The 26,650-nt window shown below is 46.7% G+C and overlaps 2 protein-coding genes across 5 annotated transcripts in view; one reads left to right on the top strand and one right to left on the bottom strand.

Annotated features, from left to right (window-relative positions):
• ENOSF1 (enolase superfamily member 1) overlaps positions 1 to 15,167 on the top strand; it is a 30,202-nt gene extending 15,035 nt beyond the window's left edge. For all 4 annotated transcript variants that reach the window (XM_042910543.1, XM_042910544.1, XM_042910546.1 and 1 more), the window contains 11 exons: positions 390 to 462; positions 589 to 627; positions 990 to 1,072; positions 1,853 to 1,887; positions 3,980 to 4,067; positions 5,746 to 5,880; positions 9,386 to 9,427; positions 10,716 to 10,845; positions 11,090 to 11,189; positions 13,661 to 13,742; positions 14,322 to 15,167. In XM_042910543.1, coding sequence (XP_042766477.1) covers positions 390 to 462; positions 589 to 627; positions 990 to 1,072; positions 1,853 to 1,887; positions 3,980 to 4,067; positions 5,746 to 5,880; positions 9,386 to 9,427; positions 10,716 to 10,845; positions 11,090 to 11,189; positions 13,661 to 13,742; positions 14,322 to 14,423 — 909 coding nt within the window. In that variant the 3' untranslated portion in view covers positions 14,424 to 15,167. The remainder of the gene's footprint in view (positions 1 to 389; positions 463 to 588; positions 628 to 989; positions 1,073 to 1,852; positions 1,888 to 3,979; positions 4,068 to 5,745; positions 5,881 to 9,385; positions 9,428 to 10,715; positions 10,846 to 11,089; positions 11,190 to 13,660; positions 13,743 to 14,321) is intronic.
• An 84-nt stretch (positions 15,168 to 15,251) lies between these two features.
• TYMS (thymidylate synthetase) lies at positions 15,252 to 25,429 on the bottom strand. Its single transcript, XM_042910547.1, has 7 exons — positions 25,109 to 25,429; positions 23,270 to 23,343; positions 20,568 to 20,742; positions 18,581 to 18,682; positions 17,606 to 17,781; positions 17,143 to 17,214; positions 15,252 to 15,851 (listed from the first exon to the last, which is right to left on the bottom strand). The coding sequence occupies exons 1-7, from the start codon at positions 25,338 to 25,340 to the stop codon at positions 15,714 to 15,716; spliced, it is 969 nt and encodes a 322-aa protein (XP_042766481.1). The 5' UTR covers positions 25,341 to 25,429; the 3' UTR covers positions 15,252 to 15,713.
• Between the last annotated feature and the right edge of the window lie 1,221 nt (positions 25,430 to 26,650).

Consider the following 26,650-nt stretch of genomic DNA (forward strand, 5'->3'; position numbering starts at 1 on the left):
GTCAGCCCTGATGTGTAGAGCAATGATGTCTAGAGAGATACCAGGCGCTCATCTATCCACTTACTCATGCTGAGTGCTTGCCTCATGCCGGATCCTCTTTCCAGAAGCCATGTTAGTTGGGATGGTTGGAGCCTAGGTGTCAGGAGAGGGAAGGGACGGGGAGGGAGGAGGGGGTTGCAGCGGGAGCACCTGAGGATGTCTTTGGGAGTCAGCCCTGACCCTCTGAAGGGCTCTACACCAAGGAATGACAGCATCAAACAATTTAACACAAATCCCAAAGGTCCTTTCCTGGAAAGGGTAATCCCACGTATCAGTGTAAGCACATCCTTAGAAACATAAGCCATTTGTGAATTGATTTGGGCCTTTCCCCTCTCCTGTCACACTGCCAGGACTCCAGGATGCTGTTATCCTGCATAGATTTCAGGTACATCACAGACGTCCTGACTGAGGAGGAAGCCTATGGTGAGTCATACTCAAGTGACAGAACTGAAGTTTCCTGGTACCACTGATGTGGCATACCATACCTACCATATAGCATGCATGCTTTGTTGTCTAAAAAAGTGATGATACTTTTTTTTTTTCCCCCAGGAATACTGCAGAAAGGTCAAATTGGCAAAAAAGAGAGAGGTGGGTGGTGAGGAAATTTCCTTCATTGTTTTTGCTGTCACTGTCCTTTTGAATGTCCCTTTCGTCTGGGGGTTCATATCGTCTTCCCAAATGCCTCGTGCCCAGCAGCCAGGCCCTCTGATGGGCGGTTGCGTCTGGATGTGTCCTGGGTGTGACAGGAAGACCTGGGGTAGTTTGACAGCCTTGGTATTTGCATGATTGTGAATGTGACCAAAGGCTGGGTTTGGGGCTGGGTGCATGTGAAAGGCAGGGTCAGAAGGAGAACTGCTGGATTCTCTGGGGGCAGCAGCTTAGCTACAGGCAATTCTAATCCTGAAGGTCCCTGGAAAGCACAAATGTTGACAAGCTCTGTGTTTCCACAGAAAGGCAAATGCTGATGCATGGCTACCCTGCCTACACGACATCATGCGCCTGGCTGGGGTACTCGGATGACACGCTGAAGCAGGTGGGCATCCGAAGCTGGTTTTGTAGACAGGTTTTATATTCCTGGCTTTCTGGAGTTTTCTTGTTAGCCCTTCTAGATCATTGTGGATCCAAGGCCTCATTCTGAAAGCACTTCTACTGGAGCAAAAGTGAAGCCACTCATATTGTGGGCATGGGACTCTGTGACCTTGTATGTCCCACCATGGGTTCTGGAAGGGGACAGTCCGGGATTTGACCCCAGGCAGAGACAGCAGTGTAGTGTCGTGCAGTGTTACACCTAACCATGCTGAGCCTCGGTTTCCTCACTGTGAAATGGGGAAATAATACGGGTCTTGTGGGTGGTTTGGAGGCTCCAGATAAAAGCTGTGAGTTGTGTGACGCTTGTGGCCCCGTGGCTGGTACTTGGCTGCAGTCAGTGCGAGGTTGATCCCACTGCACTGTACCTGCAGCTGAGAGAAAGACTAGCTTCTGTTTGTTACCCTCACATCCATTAGTTCTCTGGATGCTGCAGGATATCCTAGCTTTAACAAGAGGGATATCAATGCTCCATTGCCCTTTGTGGAGTGTGAACAATTAAAGACATTGTTCCCATAGAGATGAGGAAAGAAAGTCATCCTATGGGTACAAAGAGTTATGGTCTGTTGGCTAAACTGTGCTCTTAATGCATCAACACATAGCTGTTCCTCCGGTTCCCGCTGCTGCCGTAAGTGCATATGAAACCAGATCAGGGACAACTGGGGTCCTCATTAGACCAAGGGGAGCTCTGCGGTGTGTGATGCTGGCTGTGCTCCTCTCCCCGCAGCTCTGCACCGAGGCCCTGCAGGACGGCTGGACCAGGTAACTTGTTTGCGTGGTAACAAGCTTCACTGCCCCAGTTAGCAGCATGATGGGCCAGGAACAAAAGGCACCAGGGCGGCCCAGATTCGTCCAGGAGCAGTCTCACATGGAGGATACATAGGAGAAGTCTCACTGTAGACCAGGCTTTCTCCAAAGATGAGATGTGAGTCCTAATTACAACCCTAAGACCTTGGAGAAACAGACCTTGGAGATCATCAATTTCAAACACCAGTCCAGAATAGAAATCAACTCTTGAAAAAAAAATTTTTTTTTAAGTTTACTTATTTATTTTTGAGAGGGGGGAGGGAGAGAGAGAATCCTAAGCACACTCTGTACCATCAACACAGAGCCTGATATGGAGCTTGAATCCACGAAATGTGAGACCATGACCTGGGCTGAAACCAAGACCTGGATGCTCAACCCACTGAACCACCCAGGCGCCCGAGAAGTCCACTCTTTTGCTATCAGTAATAAGCATTGACTCAGCTTCCACTTGAAAACCTGCAGAGGCAGTGAGCCTAACTTGCAAGGAGCTTTTGCATTGTTTGAGGGCTCCGTGTGTTAGAAAGAGTCCCAAAATGTATCGAGTCCTTCACTTTCTTGTAACTTCCAGCTACTGGTTCCAGTTCTCTGCAGAGTCTCCAAGCGTCTCCTCTTCCCCTGGAGTGGTGGCCCTTCTCCTCCCCAGGCTGCTTCTCTCCAGACCAACTGTTGGCGCTTCTCTGCTTGTCTCTGCTGGGCAGATATGGACCCCTGGGCATCCTAGGGTTTTCCTCTGGATACATTGTGGCTGTCAGTGGTCCCAAAACCTAACATAATGCAGGACATAGAGGGACCATCATCTCGTGATGTGGTCACCATGAGTCTACCAGTTTAGCGCACAGTGGCACATTCTGTAATAGGTTCCTGGGCTCCCTGCGTGACTCTCAGTCTGGCCACGGGCCCCCTGCTGCTGCCAGTGTGGTCTGGAGCAGGAGCATCAGCATTTCCTGAGAGCTTGTCAGAAATGGCAGTCCAGCCTCTTCCCAGACGAGCTGCTCAGGAATCTGCATTTTAACAAGATCCCATGTCAAAGGGTGACTTGTGTGCACGCTAAAGTTTGGGAGGCACTGAATTCTTGTTAACTCCTCAGCTAAATGAAGGGTTGGAAAGTGAGAATTTGAACAAGGCAGCATGAAGCATTGGAAGGAGGCTTGGGATATGATGGATTTGGAATCAGCCTCTTGCCTTTTCCCCTCATCCCCTACAGGTACTTGCTGTGTGATAATGGGCAAATGGCCCGACCTGTCTGAACCTTATTTTCTTTCTCTATAAAATGGGAATAATATTAACTCGTGATTCTCCTCAAAGTAGCGGTATCTGAAAAGGATCAGCACAATGGGAGTCATAGCAGGCGCTCAGGAAGTGCCGGCACCTTCCCTCTTTCTGCATACCTAGGGAAGGCTGACCTTTCACTGCATTGATTCAGGATGAAGCCCTTGTATAAACCTCTGCACAGCTGGAGGTATTTTATCAGTCATACTCTTTTTTTTTTTTTTAATTTTTTTTAATGTTTATTTTTGAGAGAGCACGTGCAAGCAGGGTAGGGGCAGAGAGAGAGGGAAACACAGAATCTGAGGCAGGCTCCAGGCTCTGAGCTGTCAGCACAGAGCTGGATGCAGGGCTCGAACCCTCAAACTGTGAGATCATGACCTAAGCCAAAGACGGATGCTTAACCGACTGAGCCACCCAGGCACCCCTATCAATCATACTCTTTACGTTCAGGATGTGACAGGCACTTCTCTTTAATTCCAATTCTGGCTTTTGTTCTTAATTCCTTGTCATGGCACAGTAAAAACTCAGTGTTATTAAAAATCTGACTGCTCTCCTAGTTCTTAGACTTTGGGTCAGCGGGTGGTTTAGCCTTATTGCCCTGATACATTTGCCAGATTATTTTCAAGTGACTTGTCTGGGACTGACCAGGAAAGGGCAAAAGGTTATTAGAAGATATGACCTGTGAATTATTGACAGAGGCGGCTGCTTCTGCAGAAAATCCACGTGTCTTTGTCACGTCAGGACACGTCCAAACTACCAAACCGCATTTATTTTACAGGTTTAAGGTAAAAGTGGGTGCTGATCTCCAGGATGACATCCGTAGGTGCCGACTCATCAGAAACATGATTGGACCCGAGAAGACGTTGGTAAATGTCCTCCCCTACCGTTGAGAAGCCTTGCGTGAAGCCTGTGTCTTGGGCCAAAATGCAACTCATTTCAAGCAAGGATTAAGGACTGTTGGGAATTTTATTTTATTTTTTAGAGTTTATTTATTTTGAAACAGAGAGAGAGCATGCTGAAGGGGCAGAGAAAGAGGGAGAGAGGGAGAATCCCAAGCAGGCTCCACACCATCAGCACAGAGCCAGATGTGGGACTTGAACCATGAGATGATGACCTGACCCAAAGTCAGATGCTTACGCAATTGAGCCACCCAGGTGCCCCAAAGAACACTGGGAATTTTAAAGCTGAGTGAGAGAGGAAGTACAGATTTGTGTGAGCTGATAGTTTAAAATGTCTGTTCTGCAGAACTGCTCGCGTAAGATCAGGCTTAGGGATTATTCCTGCTTGCTGGCACAGAAGCGCCTGAGCAAGCAGGTCTCCCCTTGGAGCCCCAGTGTGCCATTCTTTGACTCCCCCGAAAAAATACGTCCCGCCTGGTCCATCAGGTCGGCCAGTCTCAGGGAGCCAATGTTGAAGAGATGCCAGACTTTGCTGAGATAAATGTAAGGATCAGTCATTCCTGACTATTTTTATAAGAGATTTCTTATTACATGTAAAATATTTTTATAAAGTCACAGGATGTTTTTGTGGAGTTTGGGAGGCATGTTTCCTAAGTTAACTAAAATAGGAATTGGGTCCTTGACCTAGGATAAGAAGTATCACTATTTATACATGAGTTAATGCTACTTTTAAGGGGCCATCCTTCTCCAAGTAATTTGTGGTACAATTGATTCTAGGTGTCCTATCATCTGGTTTTCATAGTGCCCCCTGTGGAAACTCTTACCACTCAGCACTTTCTACTAGAGATACCCACCTCCGTGTCTGTCTTCTCAAAGCGTGATAATGTCAGGGTTGGGGAGGCCCTGTCTTAGTCTCTGCATACCCAGCACCTGACTTCCAGGCAGGATCTCCACATGCAGAGAGCCAGGGCCTGGGAGTTAAAGAGGCCTGGATCTGAACTAGCTATTTACGTGGCTAATTGTTCTTGGCAAGTTCCTTAACTTCTCTGCATGTCAGTTTTCTTTTCTGTAAACTGAGTTAATATGAACTGCGTCATAAAATACCCAGTTGAGTAGGTACTTCATAAATGGTAGAGTTTGGGTTATTTATTATTGTGCCAGACTTATAGTTGGCAATAGTCAATAAATGACTAGTGAACAAATTTAGAATTGACGATGAATGACTCAGAATGTGATAAAGTAGTTTCCAGAACAATGAATACTGCAAGACAGGTGTACTTCCAAGCCCTAAATGCAGATCGGGCCAGAGCTCCAGGGCCAGCAAGCACTTCTCCTGAGCCTAGCCCAGGACACTTCCAGACATCACAGTGGCTCTGTGAGTTGCATTTCCTCTAGAAGACGCATCTAGAACTACAGTGCCTGTCTTGGTGGCTGTTCTTTGGCTCCTTTTGTAACGGCTGCATGCTGATCCTCCACAGAGGAGATGTCAGGCTCCCTCTGGAAGTCTTGCTCAGCAGTTGGTGGCACTGAGTGACAGCATTTCCTCCCTCAGAGCTGCAGTCCTGTCACAAGTCAGTACCAGGCAGACCTCATGGTGAAAGATCTCTCTCTCTCCCTCTCTCTCTCCCTCTCTCTCTCTCTGCAGATGATGGATGCCAACCAGCGCTGGGATGTGCCCGAGGCAATAGAGTGGATGTCAAAGCTGGCTGAGTTCAAGCCACTGTGGATTGAAGAACCCACCTCCCCTGATGACATTCTGGGACATGCCACCATTTCCAAGGTAGAAAAGCCGCTCGTGCCTCTGTCACTACTGCCATGTATTTTTGTTTGTGGATTTGGTCTGACAGATCCCAAAATCCCGTTGCTTCTTCCCTTTTACATTTTTACATATTTTAGAGACAGTACATTGCTAAAAGTTGAAAGGCTGCCAACAAACCAAAGGTTAATAGACATGGCTCCAGACTTTGTAAATATAGAAATCTGACTGATACTAAAATATTTTACTCCCCCAGAACGAAACAAAAGTGCAGATTCCTCTGGTGGACTCAAAATACAAGGTTTACTTAGCTAATGCCTAGGTCAGGCCTGCCCAGGAGAAGGCTACCTGGAGCCCTCGCACCAACACACTTCCTGCACCGATCCACCCGGCTTCCCTTCCTCTTGGGTTTAGGGACACCCTGATATGTCAGAGCATCTGAGAACATCCTTTCTCTCAGGGGGTGTCTCCCTTTAGGCAGGTGTCCAGCACGGATATATATAAAGCCAGAATGCCAGGTAGTTAATTTATAAGGAGAACTCCCAACTTCTGGGAGCACTAGAGTTTTGTATCCTCTGACCAGAGCAAGCTCCACGAGGAGCCACATTAAACCAGAGGCTGTTGGGTGAGTGAAAAATCAGGACAGGAACTGGTGGTGCGATTTAAATATGAGACGGTGTCAGTCCAGTGTGGCCCCGCGCATCTCCCCACAGTGCATGGATGTGCCTGCTTCTGGCACCAGGCATGTTGAGTCTTAAGCCTCACCCCTCCCCTGGCAGTGCCTGCCTGCCCAGCCCTGGTCAGCACTCACCCCTACTCCCCTTTTACGTTTTCCTCTGATAACCCTTCCTCCCCAACATTAGGTTCGTAGGTTCGCTTGCTTTACAGTCCATTCCTGCCTGCCAGGGAGATTTTTTTCCCCTGGTGTGACTTTGCATTGCTATACTCTCCCCTAATCTGAAAATTGTCACTGTGAGGACAGTCAGTTCCAAGTTCTGGGAAAGATACCTCAGTGTGTCCTACATGAAGTCATAGGTCCTACTGGAGCCATTCTGCTCCATTTCTCTCAGTAAATGAACATATGAGCTTCTTATGTGGGACACTCCACAGAAGCCTGTGTTTGAGGGATGCCCTCCCACTCTCCCCACTTTCACAGCCTAGCTGGAGAGAAGAAGGTAAGACATGGGGGCATGCTGGGTGGGGCCCTGAGCACTGAGGACAGTAGAAAGAAGGTCACTGAAGGGAGAGACAGGCGTGGGCTGGGATGGTGGAGTGGCCTTGTGGAGGTAAGACAAGAGCTGACCCTGAGGAAAGCTGTACTGCAGGTGGGGGAGACGTGAGCAGCAGTCGTGGGGTGACTGTGTTGATTTAAACAGAACTGAAAGCTGAGGAGGAGTCCAGTGACAGGCCATGGTTCGAGAAACAAGACGTTTGCCTCAGGGTTCTTATGGGGGTAGCCATGCCCTAGTGCTGCCCGCTTGCCTACACAGGGACTCGCTGCCCACCTGGAGGGTCTCCTCAGAAGCTCTTCTGGGTTTCAGCCATCTGAGGTCTTGTTTACATGGGGAAGGCCATCCACTCAGGAGGCATCCCATGAAGTGGGCGCAGACAGACCAAGGCCGGGGAAGCCACAGAAACAGCAGGCCCTGGAGATCCCCAGCACAGCGGCTGTGGGGAAGATGGGTCCATGGGGCCAGACAGCAGGTCCGTCTGTGCAGAAGATGTGGCCCAACACAGTGAGCCACCATAGTGTCTTGAAGGAGAGAATAGGATTAAGGAAGATTTCACTGGGAAAAAACATGTAGGATGGATTGAGACACGGGGTACAGGGCAGGTGTGGAACAGACAGAAAGAAACTGGAGGCAGAGAGCAGAGCTAGGAGGCTTTCCCAGTAACCTAGGAGGCCAGGTGATGAAGGGAGAGGGCAGCTAGAATAGAGCAGGTTCAGGAAATGATTAAAAGGAAGAAATAAACATTGGTACCTATTTAGTGTCAGAAACATATTCTTTAAAATGGTAGAGTGAGGGGCGCCTGGGTGGCGCAGTCGGTTAAGCGTCCGACTTCAGCCAGGTCACGATCTCACGGTCCGTGAGTTCGAGCCCCGCGTCAGGCTCTGGGCTGATGGCTCAGAGCCTGGAGCCTGTTTCCGATTCTGTGTCTCCCTCTCTCTCTGCCCCTCTCCCATTCATGCTCTGTCTCTCTCTCTCCCAAAAATAAATAAACGTTGAAAAAAAAAAAAATAAATAAAAAAAAAAAAATTAAAATGGTAGAGTGAATGACTTTCCCCCTTCTCTACTACTTTTCCCCACTCTGTTTTTTTTGTTTTGAGATAAAGAACCGAGAACATTTAAATTAGAAGTTCCCGAAAGCATAAACAAGGAAGCTAGAAGGTGCCTCAGCGACCATCTGCTCTAACTTTTGACCTGGAGACGAGGAGGCCGAGGCTTCTGGTTTTCCATGAATCATCCATGTCCACATATTCCATTAGAGGCGGGACAGCTAGCAGGATTGGGGATACCTGGCTCCTAAATGAAAGGTTATCTATTTATTAGAGAGAGAGAGAATGCAAGCAGTGGAGAGAGAATCTCAAGCAGGCCCTATAGTCAGCATGGAGTCGAATGCGGGGTTCAATCCCACAACCCTGGGATCGTGACCTGAGCCGAAACCAAGAGTTGGACACTCAACCGATTGAGCTACCCAGGTGCCCCTAGGGCTTTTCTGTAGAGGAGTGGTTCTGTCTAGTGGTTCAGATGTCTGCCCTGGCTCTGGAGCGGGCCTGGAGTTCAAGCCTGGGCTCTACCCCTTTCTAGCTTTGTCATCTGGGAACAGTTGCTAGCCCTGAACCTGTTTTGCCTCTGTGAAATGGGGATGATGATGATTCCTGTCCCAGTGGGCTGTGATGAGCAGTCATTTCAGTCACGGTTTCACACAGCACCACACAGTTGAGAGCACACCACGCTAGTAAGAGCTCAGTGTTAGCTATTGGTGCCACTGATACCTGAGGAGAGTACCTATGGCCTCGCAATCCCAGTGGGGGCAGGGGAGAGCAGCCTGGAGCCCAAGTGGAGGGAAGTGAGGTAGCTTCAGGCAGTAGGACTGAGAGAGCAGTGCTACGCTAAGAAGACTCCAGCACTTGCCAAGTGAGCATTTCACCAGGTTAGGAATGAGCTCACCCTGACCTGTAAAGTGGATCTAAGACCGCTTGCTGAGCTTGAAGGGAGAGGGCTCTAGAACAACTACTGAAGAGGGGGGTTGGGAGAATCTGCAGAACTGTAGCCGGGAAGGGAACTAACGGCAGCATATGAACTAGTGCTGACTGTATCCTCTGTAGGCACACACAGCCCCTCTTGTGTGCATACATCATCCCCTTGACCACCTTCTGCCATTCCTTAAACTTCACACGGCTCCACAGCAGGGACATTTCCTTCTTCAGCTCTAAGTAGTTAAACAACTGTAAATATTTTTAAACATTGGGAGTTTCAGTTTAAAGGTTTAGGAAAATAACATCAAGTTGCCTTATATTTTACAGGCATTGGTCCCACTAGGAATTGGTGTCGCCACAGGAGAGCAGGTAAATGACATCTCCTTGGGGACAGTACACACTGGCCAGCCACTGAGGACACTGGCATACATTAGGTTACATCACCTGTGTTATTTTGAGTTTGGAAGCTTTCTTTTTCTTTTTTTTTTTTTTAATGCTTGTTTACTTGGAGCGAACATGAGTCGGGGAGGGGCAGAGAGAGAGAGACAGAGAGAGAGAGAGGAACCCAACCAGGCTCCATGCTCAGCACAGGGCCTGATGTGGGGCTGGATCCCACGACCATGAGATCATGACCTGAGCCAAAATCAAGAGTCAGACACTTAATCAACTGAGCCACCCAGGTGCCCCCGAGTTGGGGAGTTTTAATTTCAGAAATGGGGAAATTTCTGAATATTTTACAGCACGTCCAGTAGAGCCTGGAGTCAGATACAGTCAAAAGTTTGTCTCTTTTCCCACAATTTGTATGACTAAGGCCATTTATCTTCTTCAAAGTATCTAATCAAAATTCACAAGGCGGCAATTTAAAGCTGCTCATGCAAGGGCATAAGATGCACTGTATGGTTTTAAGAAAGCCAGCTTCCAAACGGAGTAAACATTATTGCGTTCATTCTTTGTGCTTATAAAACGAAGCACAAATGCCTGCCAAAACCTGCGGCAGTCCACCCACGAGCAGAGCAGTGTGAAGGAACAGATTCTCAGTTTTCCCAGCAAAAGGAGCAATGCTGTTTAGCCGTGTTTTTTGTCATCCAAACCACCTGCTCATCGCCATCACCATATTTCATCCTGATGTTTGCTTCACTTCCCATTTGCCAGTCACTATGACAGCATTTCCTTACTAGATGTCAAGCTGATGTGACTTTAGCATGACCGTGGTGTGACCATTCCACTAACGGATTTATAAAGCAGTGAGCAGCGAGGTCCCTAGCTTGTATTATCAGGGCTTGCTTCACGCAGGTGAAAACAAAGACTAGATACAGTCCAGGCTTCCAGAGGCCGCTGAGGAGTGACTTGGAATTGGCGCATTGCCAGGTGTAGATACCCTAATGGCCAAAGCTGACTCTTCTAATTAGTTTTATTTTAAACAGTTTTTTTTTTTTAATGTTTATTTATTTTGGAGGGAGTGCAAGCGGTGGAAGGGCAGAGAAAGGGGACAGAGGGTCCGAAACAGGCTGTGCGCTGACAGGCTGACCACAGTGAGCCTGATGTGGGGCTCAGACTCACGAACCGCAAGATCATGACCTGAGCTGAAGTCGGACGCTCAACGACTGAGCCACCCAGGTGCCCCATTCCGTTGGTTTTATTTTAATTCTATTTCCAGTGCCACAATAGAGTCATATTTAAGCAGCTTCTCCAAGCGAAAGCCCTGCAGTTTCTCCAGATTGACAGCTGCAGGCTGGGAAGTGTCAATGAAAACCTCTCAGTGTTGCTGATGGCCAAAAAGTTTGAAAGTAAGGGCACCCTGGAGCTGCGCACCAAACCTCCATTTCCTGCCCACCACACACTCATGGGGCCCTCCGTAGGGACTCTTTTCGGCTTAATCAAGGGTTCTTTGACGATTTTTATCCTGGAGTTTCATCCCTGTATACTAATGAATGACATAATCACCTGTGGGCAATGAGAAAACCTGGAGGTTCTCTTTCATCCCCACCCCCACCCTACCTGGCATTAAGTAGAAATCTGTCTTTATTGTAGTTCCCGTTTGCCCCCATGCTGGTGGAGTTGGCCTCTGTGAATTGGTACAGCACCTGATTATATTTGACTTCATATCAGTTTCTGCAAGCCTTAAAAACAGGTCAGTAACGTGGAGTTAGCTTCAGTAGTGTCCCTCGGTCCAGGCCAGACCTTTTAAAATTCTGCTCTGGCGACCAGAGGCGCTAAGAACTCTGTCCATTGCCACATCCTATATAACTCAAAGGCCAAGTTGGTTTTGCTTCCTCTTCTTCACATGCAGCAATTAAACTGGAGCCCCAGCAGTGGACAGAGCTCTTTTTCTTTTATGGGGGTGGGGTTTTGGTAGCTGCCTTTGTTTTCTAAGTATGTGATGGGTGGGTGGGTGGGGGTTGCAACCAGGTGGAAACCAGAACCGCTTCCTTTTTAAAGCCTTGCTTTCATCATGTGTGTATTCTCTGCTTCTGCACAATCTCCTGGTCTCAACACTGTAGTCTTCTGTAATCTGGCTGCATCTGGTTCCATCTTGTTTCTCAACACATCCCAGGTGAACTTTAAGACAGTCTTCCGATCATCTGCACACATACGGCTTTACTATGCATTTCTTTCCTCTTGGAATTAAATGTGGTATCGCCGAAAGATCACTAGAGATGATCTTTATATGGCAGAAGCATAGAAAACGTGCATGGGAACGGTAAACACCAAATGCAGGACCATGAGAGAGAAATGGGATCCGTGAGGGTTTAGACTGGGCTTCAGTGATATAGTACCTGTCTCATGTCAGGTGGTGAGTAGACAGATGCTGCCTTTTATGTCTGAAATATTTTGTTCGATAAGAAGTGAACATTCCTGGGCTATTCTGCTTTTGCCCCTCTCATTTCTGTTCTGAGGGTGGGACCAAGGGGAGGTCAACTTTGAAAGGTCCTGCCAATCTGGAGGGCCGAGAGGAGGAGGGTGAGCCCCGAGAGCAGTGCGCTGCGACCACCCAGGAGTGGGCAGAAGTGCCTGGTGCCACCCTCCTGAAGCACACCTCGCTGCCGGGATGCTGCTGTGCATGCAGAGCAGCCGCAAGGCGCAGGCGCAGCTCAGCACCCCTGCTTTACGACTGCGTGGAACACCCATTCCCTGCTCATCCTTCAAGGCCAGAACATCCTCTCCCATGGGGCTCATTCTTCATCTGTAGCCTGTTCTTTATAGATTACACATAGTGCATATTCTAGTCAGTAACTTAGTCTCTGTGTCCACTGAAACCATGAGGCCCTGTCTCACCAGGTCCTTTGTGAATTCCCAGCACCGGGCACACGGGCTGGCTATCGTGGCTGTTCATTAACCTGTGGCTAAAGCAAGGTGGCAGAGTTAGGTTACTTGCCCCAAGTCACAAAACTAGAAGGTAGCTGACCTCAAATCTGAACACAGACCAGTCTGGTAGTAAAACCTGTGCTCTTCTTCTAAATCGTGTGTAGCTGGATGGGATCTCATTTGGTGACTTTAGTCTATTCATCTAACTTTTGGCTAAAGGCACCCAAATAATCCCAGATACTTACAGAGTCTAAACTGATGGGAGTCATAAAACCTTTACAGATCTGGGGCGCCTGGGTGGCGCAGTCGGTTGAGCGTCCGACTTCAGCCAGGTCACGATCTCGCGGTCCGTGAGTTCGAGCCCCGCGTCAGGCTCTGGGCTGATGGCTCGGAGCCTGGAGCCTGTTTCCGATTCTGTGTCTCCCTCTCTCTCTGCCCCTCCCCCGTTCATGCTCTGTCTCTCTCTGTCCCAAAAATAAATAAATAAAAATAAAAAAAATAAAAAAAACCTTTACAGATCTTTCTTGGCTGAAGATGGCTTAACATTCTGACAAATCCAGCATAACATATTGATTACTAATATATAGTAATAGATTGTTATCAATTATTGATAAATATTAACATTAAAAATACATTTAAAAATGCATTTAATACACCTAACCTACTGAACATCATAGATTAGGCTAGCTTACCTTGAACATGCTCAGAACACCTGTATCAGCCTAAAGTTGGACAAAATCATCTGACACAAAGCCTGTATTATAATGAAGTGTTGAATAGCTCATGCAGTTTATTGAATACTGTGCTGAAAGTGTTAGAGAGGTTGTATGGGTACAAACAGTTGTCAGTATACTGGTTGTTGACCCTCATGATGGCGTGGCTGACTGGGGTCTGCTGTGCCATAGCCCAGCATCATGAGAGAGGATCGTGTCACACATCACGAACCCAGAAAAAGATCCAAACTCAAAATTTGAAATACAGTTCTCCTGAACACGTATGGTTTTTGCACCATCGTGAAGTCAAAAAATCTTAAGTCAGACCATCCTAAGTCAGGGACCATCCGTAGTTACAAGAGACTTTTGGTACCCACATGAGGAGACTTCAACCAAGCCCTCATATTACTTTATTTCGCACATGGGAAGGACCTGAGGCAGAGGTTGAAAGATTTGCATGGAAACCTGTGCCAGATCAAGTCCACCCTCTTTAGTGGTACTCACCCCTTTGCTTGGACAGTTAGTACCACATAAATGATCTAACGCAAGGCATTATTGCCCCAATCTGATTCCTTCCTCCTAGGATGTGCGAATATGTCGACCACCTGCATGAACATTTCAGGTATCCAGTGACGATCAAGAAGGCTTCCTACATGCCTCCTAAGGTGAGCTCGGCCAGAGAGGCCTCCCTGAGGAAGCACTGCCAGCCCCTGGTAGACTTGTTCTTGTGGGTTAGACCCTGGAGCACAAAGCTCTGTCTCCTTAGAGTTTATTTTCAGTATCTAAAAATTACAAATGGCTCCTTAGTTAGCAATATCAAATTCCCAAGGCCCAAAGGTCAGGAGTTGAGGGTGAAACTGCTCCGACAAGGCTTCTCTAATGCAGGCCTTTCTTCCCGACACCAGCTGAGACCTTAAAATGCATTTCTTGTGCAAAAACAAACCAACCAAAAGAACAAAAAACAAACATGGCACCACCTGGAGGTTAGTGAACTGAAACGTTGAGACTGTGGTTGTGTTATCTGGACCATTAATCTTCACCATGTCCAAGACATTGGGGTTCGTTTTCACCAACAAGAGATTGAATTGTCAAAGGAAGTGTGATTAGTTTAATCCTGAGAAGCAGCCAGTAGTGTGTTCCTCATTTCAAACAATCTGAAAACAGCATCTCTACAGGCAGCAGAAATACATGTGAGTTTTGTTCTGGGTGGTAATTAACACTACTCTATTTTTTGTCTTTGATAGGATGCTGGTTATTCAACAGAAATGAAGGAGGAATCTGTAAAGAAACATCAATATCCAGATGGTGAAGTCTGGAAGAAACTTCTTGCTGCTCAAAATAATTAAATGTTCAGCCCCAGTACTCTTTCCTTTTTCAAGTAAAAAGGCTTAAAACTTTTTGGGTATGGTTTTACAAAAACGGGGGAAAAATCACCCTAGCAATCAAAACAAATTCAGCTGAAAGTCCTGTTGACCTCAGGAATCAGCTCAGTCATTATTACTTAATTCTTTTAGCAAATAAACATATATTCTCCTTATTAATCCTTAAACAAATTTAGATTTAACTCAAAATCCAGAAAGATGTTCTTACAAAATTTCTATCAAGTGCTGGTACCTAGACATTAAACTGCACTTTGAAAATAAGCAGCAGGTTATTTAATTGTTGGAACAATGCCTTATTCTATCTAACATCTGTCAGAAATTAGCAGGGTAAAAAAATAGCCCTGCAGTGCCATGTGTGTGTCACGAAGGTAACTGGTGTGTAACAAAGGTAAAAGGATTTCACAGATAAGCCCTGGAGTGGTTTAGCATTTCTATTCTTGCTCAGTCTAAATCTATCAGTAGAGGATTCACACGATACTGAAACTATGGCAGCAGTAATGAGCATGAAAATGGCATTTCATGTATTATTTTTCCATAACCCTTAAGTAAACCTTTATCCTAAATGGTCATTAAATGCTAATGATAAAATGCAGCCAGAATTAGATGAACTGCAGAAAAACAGGGCAAAATACAGTTTAGTCAGCATTTCTAAAATATACTAACCCTCTAAGCAGGATCCAAACGAGAATACAGCATATGTTTATTTAGGAGGGTTCAGTTAAATCTATTTTAGGCAAGCAGTGAGCAGAATGGCAATACAGAATAAAAAAAATTAAAAAACAAAACACCAGATGAATGCACAACACTCCTTTATTATAGCAATATATAAAGCAAGTAACTTTAAATGTTCCTAACTACAACTGTACATTATCATGCATGCTGGTGTTATTCAGCTTGCTCAAATCTGGGGGAATAGTTTTCATGTAATTGAAATGCACTGAGCTTCATAAAAATGTGGGATTGAAATGCAGGTACACATTTTAAGAGCATATAAATTTTTACTCTCCTTACTTTATCCCTAATCTTGGCAGTTTCACACATCCCCAGGGAGTTAACCAAACTCAAGGTCGTTTGTTAGTAAGAGAACTGTTGGCCAGTAGCAACATTCTCAAAAGCTAATCAAGTGTAACTGCCGGTCACCAATAGACTTCTGACCTAGTTCTTTCTTTCTTTAGGGTGAAATACCTTTCATCCGGGCATTCAGTCTAATCCCTCAAGAATCAGTATCTTTCTGATATCTCTCTTAATAGCATTTTAAACAGCCATTTCCATTTTAATAGTGGGGTGAGGATTGTACCCCTCAATCTGAAAGTCTTCGGCCTTGAAGTCATCAATTGTCTCAACTTTTCGAAGGATTCTGAGCTTTGGGAAAGGCCTTGGTTCTCGCTGGAGCTAAAAACAATAGGAAATCATTATTTTGCCATTATCAGTGCAAGCTGCTTTAATTCTGAGACAAGTACACAGTATTTTATCAACAAAATATTATTTCATAGGACTGTAATAGTATGGACACCTGTCCCTGCTTATGCAGCACTACTGGAATATAACTGATCCTCTCCCACAAGTGGGGACTGAAGGATATTATGTGGAATCACATCGGGTGGAGCCTTGTGGCTCATCTCATAATTGGCTGTTCTTGGTAAATTTATTAAGGACAGGATGCAATCTTTTACTTTCAAATCCATAACTACTCAGAAGTTATAGTGCTCAGTATGGGAGTAGGAGTCCCCAAATCCCTATCCCAACTGTCCTTGGCAGTGAGGGCAATGTAAGATGTGACATCTGACAACAGAAAGGGATGCAAGCTGGTGTTCCTGGCATGAACAGATGGTGGCACTGAGGGCAGGCACACGGGTTACAACCTCACGTTATTCTGTCCAGACTGGAGCAGACAGCCAGAGAGGCAACTGGGTAAACCCTGAAGTTACCCTCTAAACAAAAGCAGCTAAACTCCCTCAAAGGAGGAACTTTCAAAACCTGGATCTCACCTGGAAGGGGCTAAAAGGGTTTCGGTTCAAAATTTTTTTTCTTGGGGATCATTAAGCATTAGACTTATTTAATTTTATTTTCTTAGAGCACGTGTGGATGCAGGAGAGGGGCAGAGAGGAAGAATCCCTAGCAGGCTCCATGCCCCGCGCAGAGCCCCACTCAGGGCTCAATCCCATGACCATGAGATTACAACCTGAGCCGAAATCAAGAGTCAGATGCTCAGCCAACCAAGCCACCCAGGTACCCCTAGACACTCATTTTTTAATTGCCATTTAAAATCATTTGTTGGCTGCTATAACTCAGGATTTGAACAGACTTTTGAAAGTTAATACCTAAGTATGGTAGTTCATATGATGGGAAAACATCTGCATTTAAATTTTCCTTCAAGTAAAAATATGAGTTGAAAATGCTACCTCTGGGAAGGTCCCGAACCCACTGGTCCAAATATGGGATCTCCCTCTCTGGTCCCGGTATCTAGTACCTCCCAGCACTGTTAAGTGTCTGTGGGTGCTAAAATGTGTCCGTCTTGTCCCTGCCCACCACCATCCCTAAGCTGAAGCCCTGTAGTTGGAACAGGCCATCTTATCTGCCACAGCACAGAGCAGAAGGGCTGTTATATGAGGGATGTTCTAGAAGGCAGCCTTTTATCAAGAGAGGTTACCAAACTCCAAAGCATGACCGGTATCATTCTTACCTGCATTTTTAGCGGCTCAATGTGATTCAGGTAAATATGTGCATCTCCCAAAGTATGTATGAAGTCACCTGGCTAAATCGCACAGGAGCAAGCAAAATGGTAAATGTTTTTAGTTTCAATTCCTTTAAAACACATCATTTGAAAGCACATTACGTAGACTATGCAGACATTCCAAGGCTTTTTAGAAAAGAATTTCGCCAGTGTAGCTTTTGAGAAAAGGTGGTATTCATAAGAGTTGTCTTATATTATAAACTATATAAACCTGCTTGTTTATACAGACCACAAAGACAGGAAAGCTCCATGGGAGGCTGCAAGGTGAGCAAGGTCATTTCTTAATTACCTAGAGCACATTTTAAAAGTAATCAGACACTGAATACTCTGCAATTAATTTTTCCACGTTGAAGAATCTAAGAGCTCAATGCTTTAGGCTGGTAGCAATCATTCCTTCCAGAGAGCAGCTCACCTTCAGGCCTGTGATGTGTGCGATCATGTAGGTGAGCAGGGAGTAGCTGGCGATGTTGAAGGGCACACCCAGGCCCATGTCTCCTGACCTCTGGTACAACTGGCAGGACAGTTCACCGTTCACCACGTAGAACTGGCAAAGAGCATGGCACGGAGGTAGGGCCATCAGAGGAAGATCTGAGGAGCCAGCACAAAGGAAAATGAGGAGTTGGTGGTTTTAAAGAATGCAGCTATACACAGAGTAAAACAGGAGAGAAACAGAAGACAACTCACATGGGGGAGATCATGAGAAAAAGCCACTGGGCCAGTGACCCCCCACCATGACCCACACCTCCCCCTATGTCAAGAGCAGACCATTCCAATCCTGAGGATGGAACAACACCTACGGTGACCCATCCATCAACAGAAGACTTCTGCAGATGTCCATTTACAACTGAAGCAACACTCTTTGATCCAAGCTGAAATTACTTGTGCTACCTTCATGGCACCAAACTACAAGTACAGGAGGAATTCATTCATTTACAAGGACCACAGGTGTGCATCTCAGGCACACCCTCCTGTATTCAAAGTCTCTATTATAAAAGCAAATATTTGACTCTGGGTAATATTTGTTACATCTTGGTCAGTTTAATTTTATAATACAACTGTTAAAATGTTAACAGCCAGGTGGCAGGGACATGAAACTTCATCTGCCCCAATTTAAACTGTTAAAATCCTTGGTGTATTTTTATAGGTAATTTAAAGCCCTCTTTGGAGTAAGAATAAGTATAAATACACACATTAAAATCATCTGCATCCAACCCCATCATCTGAAAGTGAAAATGGGGCCAAGTGTGACCTGCCCAGGGTCATATCGGCCATGCAGCTGGGGGTGGTGGTTCCCAGGATCCAGCCTCCTCTCGGTAGCCTCTACATGGCTTCCCTTTGTGCTAATGTTACAGTTAGGACACAAGACAATAATTGGGATGCTTCCAACCTTTTGGATTCCAACCACACAGGATGATTCTTCTGTCATTGGGGTTGGTTTTGATTGTGTCAATCACCTTTTGCAGTTGGTCTACTCCTTGACCTGAATAATCTGTAGAATCATCAAAAAAGAGAAGACATGTCCACATATCAATCACAGGATCTTATGAGATGACCTTAGAGGCCATCCACCACTGTCCTACCACAGCCCCCCTGTGGCCACACTACAAGGTATCTAATCCACTCTACAAATTGCTCAGCTCTTGGGGCGCCTGGGTGGCGCAGTCGGTTGAGCGTCCGACTTCAGCCAGGTCACGATCTCGCGGTCCGTGAGTTCGAGCCCCGCGTCGGGCTCTGGGCTGATGGCTCGGAGCCTGGAGCCTGTTTCCGATTCTGTGTCTCCCTCTCTCTCTGCCCCTCCCCCGTTCATGCTCTGTCTCTCCCTGTCTCAAAAATAAATAAAAATAAAAAAAAATAAAACTTAAAAAAAAAAAAAAAAAAAAATTGCTCAGCTCTCGTGGGGTGATGTTGAGTTCAGGGCTCCTAGGTCTATTCTCTGGAGCCATAACAAAGTCTATTTTCTTTTCTATGAAAGAGTCTTTTAAATATTCGGTCTGTCATGGTGCAACCCCTCCCCTTCCTAACCTTCTCCAATCCCAGCAATCAGTTTCTTCCAGTGGTCCCACAGACTGTCTCTATAGCCATCAACCATTCTTGTCACACTTTGCTGCTGTGGAACATACTAACAAAAGACTATGGGTGGATTCCTCTCTGTGATCTAGCATTATTTACATCTAAAATTAAAATTTAGCAGCCAAACCCCTGCTGATCCATAAACATCAGGAAACCTCTTTAACTATTAGACCACCTTGTACTTTTCTCCCATTTCTGGTCTCTGGACTTTAATTCCTTGCCTTCTTCCTGAAATGGAACTGGAAGCTGAGAAGTCTGAGGAATGTGGAGCTTTATATTCACTCTGGTTAAACTTCCACTTATTGGTGTTAGACTACGTTCTGGTCTAGCAGCTCTTAATTTTGGAGAGAAGAAAGTTCTGTCACAATCACAGCTTCAGAAAAAGTAGTAACAAAGATTAAAAAGGGGCGCCTAGGTGGCTCCGTTGGTTGAGCTTCTGACTCTGGCTCAGGTTATGATCTCACGGTTAGTGAGTTCGAGCCCCACATTGGGCTCTGTGCTGACAGCTCAGAGCCTGGAGCCTGCTTTGGATTCTGTGTCTCCCTCTCTCTGTTCCTTCCCCTGCTCACTTACTCTCTCTCAAAAATAAATAAAAGATTAAAAAAAAAAAAGATGCACCATGATGGCACAGTTCTAGATTTTGGTTGTGGTACTTACATAAATCTACAGGTGCTGTCAATGGTTTCTGTCCAGCTAGCACACTATTACTTCCTATGTATGTGTACACACACACGCACGCACCCTGAGGAGGTAGGCATTTGCTTTTTCAACGCCTGGCCTATGGACAAGCAGGACAGGAAGGGTCAAAGGACTGGGGCAGGTGGTGCCACCAAATGACTGAGGAAGGTCACCATCCAGGAGTAAGATGTTTCATCTTCTTGTCCACCCCAGGAGGGCAGGGAGAAGAGGGTAACCCAACAAATGCTATTACATAAGCTCCACCTAAAGGGTGCTGGGTGGCTTAGTATCAAAAAGGGAGATCAAGCCACCACAAGGCGATCCTTGTTCTTTTTGTCCCCCAGATGAACTCCTACCTTCTTCCCCAACACAGCAACCAACTGACCGACCAGCAGACCAATATCTGCTAGCGAAACAAGCTACAGAAAGTACCAAGCACCCAATACAAACTAACAACCAAGAGTGGGATCTACCTGAATCTGAAACAGCCTCTCACAAGGTCAAAGTTCTATATACATCAGCTCCCCAGACTGGCTTCTTACAACCCCAACTTCACTAGAAACAATGGAGCAAACTCATGCTATACCAGATGCTCAGGAAATTAAGGCTTTGCTCTGTTTTCTCACCTGAATCCTTATCTTTGTATTCTGCCCCAAAATGCCTCCACTGAAAGCCATAAACTGGGCCTAAATCCCCTTCTTCTCTGTTGGAGAATCCTAGGCTGTCCAAGAAGTTTCGGGACCCATTGGCATCCCAGATTTTCACTCCCTTGGATGACAGTTCCTTAGCGTTTGTAGATCCCTGGAAGAGACAGGACAACAGAGAAGGCATCCAAGTGAACTGAGCCATAAGGAGTTGATAGCCCAAGAGCTTCCCACCAATTAGGCCTCTGGCCTGTGCTAACACACCAGGGACAGGCACTCACACGTCCTGCACAGCTGGACATCCCATCTTTAAAGGCCAGTCCCAGCTGACTTTTTGAGGGCCTCTAGGGCAGTTTTCTGGAATCACTTCCAGGACAGGTGATTCTTGGAATTATTACCCTTTCAAATCTTTTCTCCTATTCTTCTCAACTAAATGTTCTAGATTAAACACCTCCAAATCCTTTCATTATTCCCACCTCGCCTAACAGTTTTGTGCTTTTTAACAAAATGTGTGTCTAAGTGTGATCCCCCAAAATGCACTTAATGCCTCACCTGCAGTCTGTTCAGTGTATCTTAGACCTGGTTGGTACATAGGCTATTTCACTAATTGGTGTAATCGGTATCAGCTTTTCTTGCAAATCTATCATCCACATTATATGTGCCACTGTCGAGTTATGTTTACTCCAACCTGTATCTGCAGTTAAGGTGGTGTTTTGTTTTTTCCCAAGTACGAGCCCATGTTTATTTCTTATATTTAATCTCATCAGATGTGGCCCATATCATCCTAACCTATGTCCTGATTGTGCCTCCAGGTCACAGACAGATCTCAACGGCCTCTGGGTAGGACATGCTGTAATGGGGACAAGCAAGGCTGTGGTGCCACACACACACACCGGGGCTCTGTGCCTGCCCTCCACGACCCTTCTCTGACAGCTCCCTGACCCCCTGGCCTTGCTATCTCCATCCACAGAAGAGCTCAGTATTCCCCACACACAGTAGTGTGAGGGTAGAGGACACAAAGTGCTCAGTGCACCACAGATCCTAACTTCAGCACAGACCCCGTCTCTCCATCCTGCCCACGGATGCCAGCAGCAGTGCAGGTTCATTCTGACTCCTGTGTTTCATCCGGTCACCCAGGGAGCAACTCTATCAGAGGGGAGCCTGACACGTTCCTGGTAAAGGGTTCTTAGAATCCTGAATTCAAGCTAAATTAAAACAAGTGACTGCATTTTATTTCTGAGCATCTCGTTTCCTCCCTTCTGTTTTTGTTTATACTTTTTCCACCTCCAACATGTCATTTTTCTATCTTTCCCATATTGCTTCAAATGTCTCCCTTTTATATCCATTCAGACTGGGCACTAGATGGTTTATAAATGTCATCTTCTGAGATTTCTGATGATGTGCCTGGAACTAGACACTCACTGTCAGCTGAGAGAAGACAACACGGAAGAAAATACCTCAAGAATATAGAACTAAGCAGGGCCCCTGGGTGGCTCAGTCGGTTAAGCATCTGACCTCGGCTCAGAGGTCATGATCTCACACTTCGTGGGTTCGAGCCCTGCATCAGGCTCTGTGCTGACAGCTCAGAGCCTGGAGCCTGCTTTGGATTCTGTGTGTATGTGTGTGTGTGTGTCTGCCCCTTCCCCGCTTGTGCTCTGTCTCTCAAAAATAAATAAATGTTAAAAAAAAATTAAAAAAATTAAAAAAAAGAACATGGAACTAAGGAAGACTGGATTGGACCGAATTCTAAACCCTTTCTAAAATGCAGTAGGAAGTCTTGAGTTTGGTTTGGCCCAAGATCATACAAGCCACACAGAGTGCTCTGTAGAAGGGATCCCGGTTTCTACACAGCCCAGAACTGAGCCCATCTCCTCCGGCACCCTCTAACCAGCACTGGCCAGAATATTACCAGTCTGGACCAGGAGACAGAGCAAGAGGAAGCTGTCCATCATCACAGCACCTTAGCCCTTATCCAAGGTACCTACCTGGCTCTTTAGAAGAGGTATAGCTTGTTACTCAAGAGATCATTCTAGCTTATACAAATATGAGAACATGGTTGGGATCCATATTCAGTGATCAATCTATGTTGAGTATCTACTATATGGCAGGCTATGTTCTAGGCCCAGGGGATAAAAAGTGAACAGGAAAAAACAAATTCTCTGCCCTCATGGAGCTTCTAATACATTTTACTTGTTCATTTGTTGTCTACTTTCCCCCTTCCAGGGGGGAAAGGGGAGGACACACATCATACATCAGCTGATGACGTTTCTCTGCAGAGAAAACAAAGGAGGGTAGGAGAGGGTGTGTGTATGTCAGGGAGGGAAGGGGGATAATCAGTCTTAGATGGGAAGGCCCACCAAGCAAGAGACTTGAAGGAGGTGAGGGAGTGAGTCATGCTGCATGTAGGGGAAGGCTCCAGGAAACAGGACTGGCAAGTTCCAGAGCCCTAGGTGGCAATGTTCTGATGTGCTCAAAGTTTAGTAAGGAGGCCAGGTGGGTGGAGCAGAGTGAGCAGCAAGCCAGCTGAAGCCAGAGCTGGGACAGGGGCCCCTGGGTCTTACTGTGTGAAATGGGAGCCACTAAGGGCTATAGGTGAAGACTGACATGATCTGACTTTTTAAAGGATCTCGCTGGTGCTGGGTTGAGAACAGACTGTTGATTCCCAATAGCAGCAGCTTCTTTACCTTGATAAACCACAGCAACTCCTCCAAAACACCCTTCCAGAATACACGCTTGGTTGTCAGTAGAGGAAATTCATCTGAAAAACAGTTTGCCAGATAATTTCAAGATGGGAAAACAGAAGACACCATCCAACTTTCTCTGCAGAGGAAAACTGCCCCAGGACACAGGCCTTTGAGTGACCACAGGAGCAAGCAGGAAACTTTGACTCTAGTCACGTGAGCTCCAGACCAGGGTGGAGCTCACAGGATACAGCGAAGTCAGTGACCCAATTCAGAGGAGACTGCCCTCCTGAATCCCTTGACCACCACAGGAATTCCACACTGAGATGGAACACTGACCAGGCAGGATGCCCATGTGGACAGGGAAAGAACTACATCCACTTGCCAGCTAGTGTGAATCCTTCACAGAAGTGTGAAGACAACACACAAAATGTGCCCTAGGACAAAGGCTGAAGGCTCCCAGGGCTATTCCGTGATTATCCTGCCAGGGAAAACTTACTCAGTTCCAGGAGACAGTAGATATCACACTGGCCAAAGCTAAAGAATAGTTATTAATTATCTGCAAAGCAAATTAACCTCTATTATTTAAGTGTACCAAAAATAATAACTGTTTAAACACTTAATATGCATGACAAAACAACCTTGCTTGAGGCATCCTTAAGATCACCATTTTATAGGCACCAGGAGGGAATATACAAGCTTGCATCAAGCAACAGATCAAAATATAAAAGCTTATCTCTAAACGTGGTACCTATTCAGTTCACCTTATCAGTTGTATAGTTGCTATACATGTAAAAAGGACAGATTTTTTTTCAAGTACTTTTTATCAGTACTGCCTACTGAGCATGATTTCCTCCATTTTAAGTACAGGAGGAAGCTGAAGGAACTTGCAGAAGGGCTGGAGTAAAAGCTAGGTCTTTGGCTCACTGGAGGCCACTGTGCGGAGCGGCAGGAGGGTGGATTCCTCTGTAAGGCAGATCAGCCACTGCTGCCTGGGTATTTTCCAGTCTCTAAAATGGGTGTGGGGTTAAGTGTGGGTCCTCCCCTGCCCACCACAGTGCTTCACTAATAGGTCTCCCTACTTAAAACCATCTCCATACCTGTGTCAAGGATACCTGTCTTGTGCCCACCCCCACCCCACCCCTTTGTCCCCTGAAAGCCTGACTCTAACGACCCCCAAGAGGCACTTCCCAGGGGCCATCCTGTTTTGAAGGAAACAGGAATAAGAACTTCTTCTACCCGAACTCTTCGCTTCCCTGTTTCAACGTTTAAGAGGAAAGCTGGTTCGTTACGACTAGACCGGAAAAATGGTCAGGAACCACAAGTTCCCGCCCAGCTTCTGTATTCAGTCTCTCCTCTGGCCGCCTTTGACCCGCCCATATTCCTTCGCTCCAATTTTTTAAAACTGCAAAACCAAAGGGCCAACACAGGGGGTGGGGGCGGGGAGGGTACAAAAGAGGAGTCAAAAAGGGCAACCTCTAAGCCAAGTCCGTGGTCAAGCCCAGGCAAATCCTCTCCCATTTTCTGGTATGAGGTCAGTACTACCAGCCCGTGTCCGCTCTGGGGCAGAGAGCGTGACCGGAATGCGCAGGCCTTGGCGCCAAAGGACGTGGTTTTACCTCCCAATTCTGTCACTCCCGTCCGCGTGACTTTACGCAAATCATTTCTCCAACCCGAACCTCAGTTTTGGCGTCTGCAAAGCACGGGGGTTAACGAGCTCACAGGACCGAGGTTAGGACTAAAGGCTGGTGGCGGGACCCAGCCTCTCCCGGGCGCTCCTCCAGAGGCCGCTCGGAGCCCACCCGTGCGCACGCCCACTCGCCCGGCGCGCGCAGCGGTCACCTCTCAGGCTGTAGCGCGCCTGCATGCCGAACACCGACAGCGTGCCGGTGCCGGTGCGGTCATCCTTCTGGAACCCGCAGCGCAGGATGTGCTCCACCTGCCCCAGGTACTGCAGCTCCCCGTGGGGTGGCGGCTGCGACTGCGGCTGCGGCTGCGGCTGCGGTTCGGCGCCCCGCTTCTGCTCGGCGGGCTGCGCCGGCGGGCGCTGCAGCTCGGAGCCGGGAGCGGGCATGGCGCGGGCGCAGGCTGCGGGGTCTAGGGCGCGGACGGCGGCGAGCAGCGCACGACTGGCTAGTAGGTCCAGACCGTTCTGCGCGCTTTTTTTCCCGCCGCCGCTGCGGTGACTCCGCCCCTTCCTGCCTCGTGACGTTGGCCGACCCCGGGGCTCCCGGCGTCCCAACGGCGTGCAGAGCCACAAGTTGCCCGGAGCGCGCGCTCCGGGAAACGTGCCAGAAATCTGAAGCTGTGGTGTTTAGCGCCTTTAAATGTTAACAACCTAAGTCCTGGATCTTGGTGCATTGGCTGAAAAAGGCCACTCTGGTTAGAAAGTTTCGCGTTCACCGCGCCATTTATTTTTATCAAAAAAAAATTTTTAAATTAACATTTATTTAATTTTTGAGAGTCAGAGAGAGACTGAGCACGAGCAGGGGAGGTGCAGAGAGAAGGAGACACAGAATCGGAAGCAGGCTCCAGGCTCTGATCTGTCAGCACAGAGCCGGATGCGGGACTCGAACCCACGAACCGTGAGATCGTGATCCGAGGTGAAGTCAGTCGCCCAACCGACTGAGCCACCCAGGAGCCCCCACCGCGCCATTTAATACTAAGAGGAGCCTGGAACAGTCCTCACGTATTCATGAAATCAAAAACAAACAAAACCCTGTTATTTGACCAGGCTGTCAGGCGCTGTGCCTTCCCGTTTTTCCCTATCCTCACCGAAGGCCAGTAGCTGGAGGAAGTGGAATAGGCCCATTTTTTTACTTGATTAATGACAGCCAGCCATTCTCAAGTTTTTAACAGCAAAATTTCACTTACTGTGAAATGTTTCTAATGTAAACACTGTTGGGTAAGAGCAATTTGATAATTAGTTTAAAATGTAGGAGGGGTGCCTGGCTGGCTCAGTCAGCAGACCATGGATGGGACTCTTGATCTTAGGGTTGTTGGTTACAGCCCCATGTTGGGTGTGGAAATTACTTAAAAAGAAAATCTTTAAAAAAAATAAAATGTACTAATACATGGACATGCAATAAGCAGTCTTTAAAAAAAATTATTTATTTATTTATTTAATTTACATCCAGGTTAGTCAGCATATAGTGCAACAATGATTTCAGGAGTAGATTCCTTAATGCCCCTTACCCATTTAGCCAATCCCCCCTCCCATAACCCCTCCAGTAACTCTCTGTTTGTTCTCCATATTTAAGTCTCCTATATTTTTGTCCCCCTCCCTGTTTTTATGTTATTTTTGTTCCCATTCCCTTATGTTCATCTGTTTTGTCTCTTAAAGTCCTCATACGAGTGAAGTCATATGATATTTGTCTTTCTCTG

Source organism: Panthera leo, chromosome D3 (assembly GCF_018350215.1).
Source record: "Panthera leo isolate Ple1 chromosome D3, P.leo_Ple1_pat1.1, whole genome shotgun sequence".
In the NCBI taxonomy this organism is placed as follows: Eukaryota; Metazoa; Chordata; class Mammalia; order Carnivora; family Felidae; genus Panthera; species Panthera leo.

Coding starts and splice junctions, on each gene's coding strand:
- TYMS (XM_042910547.1), bottom strand. CDS start 25,340: ATGCCCGCTCCCGGCTCCGAGCTGCAGCGCCCGCCGGCGCAGCCCGCC. Junction 23,344..25,108: donor GGCGCGCTACAGCCTGAGAG/GTGACCGCTGCG, acceptor ACTGTTTTTCAG/ATGAATTTCCTCTACTGACA. Junction 17,215..17,605: donor CACACATCACAGGCCTGAAG/GTGAGCTGCTCT, acceptor TGTGCGATTTAG/CCAGGTGACTTCATACATAC.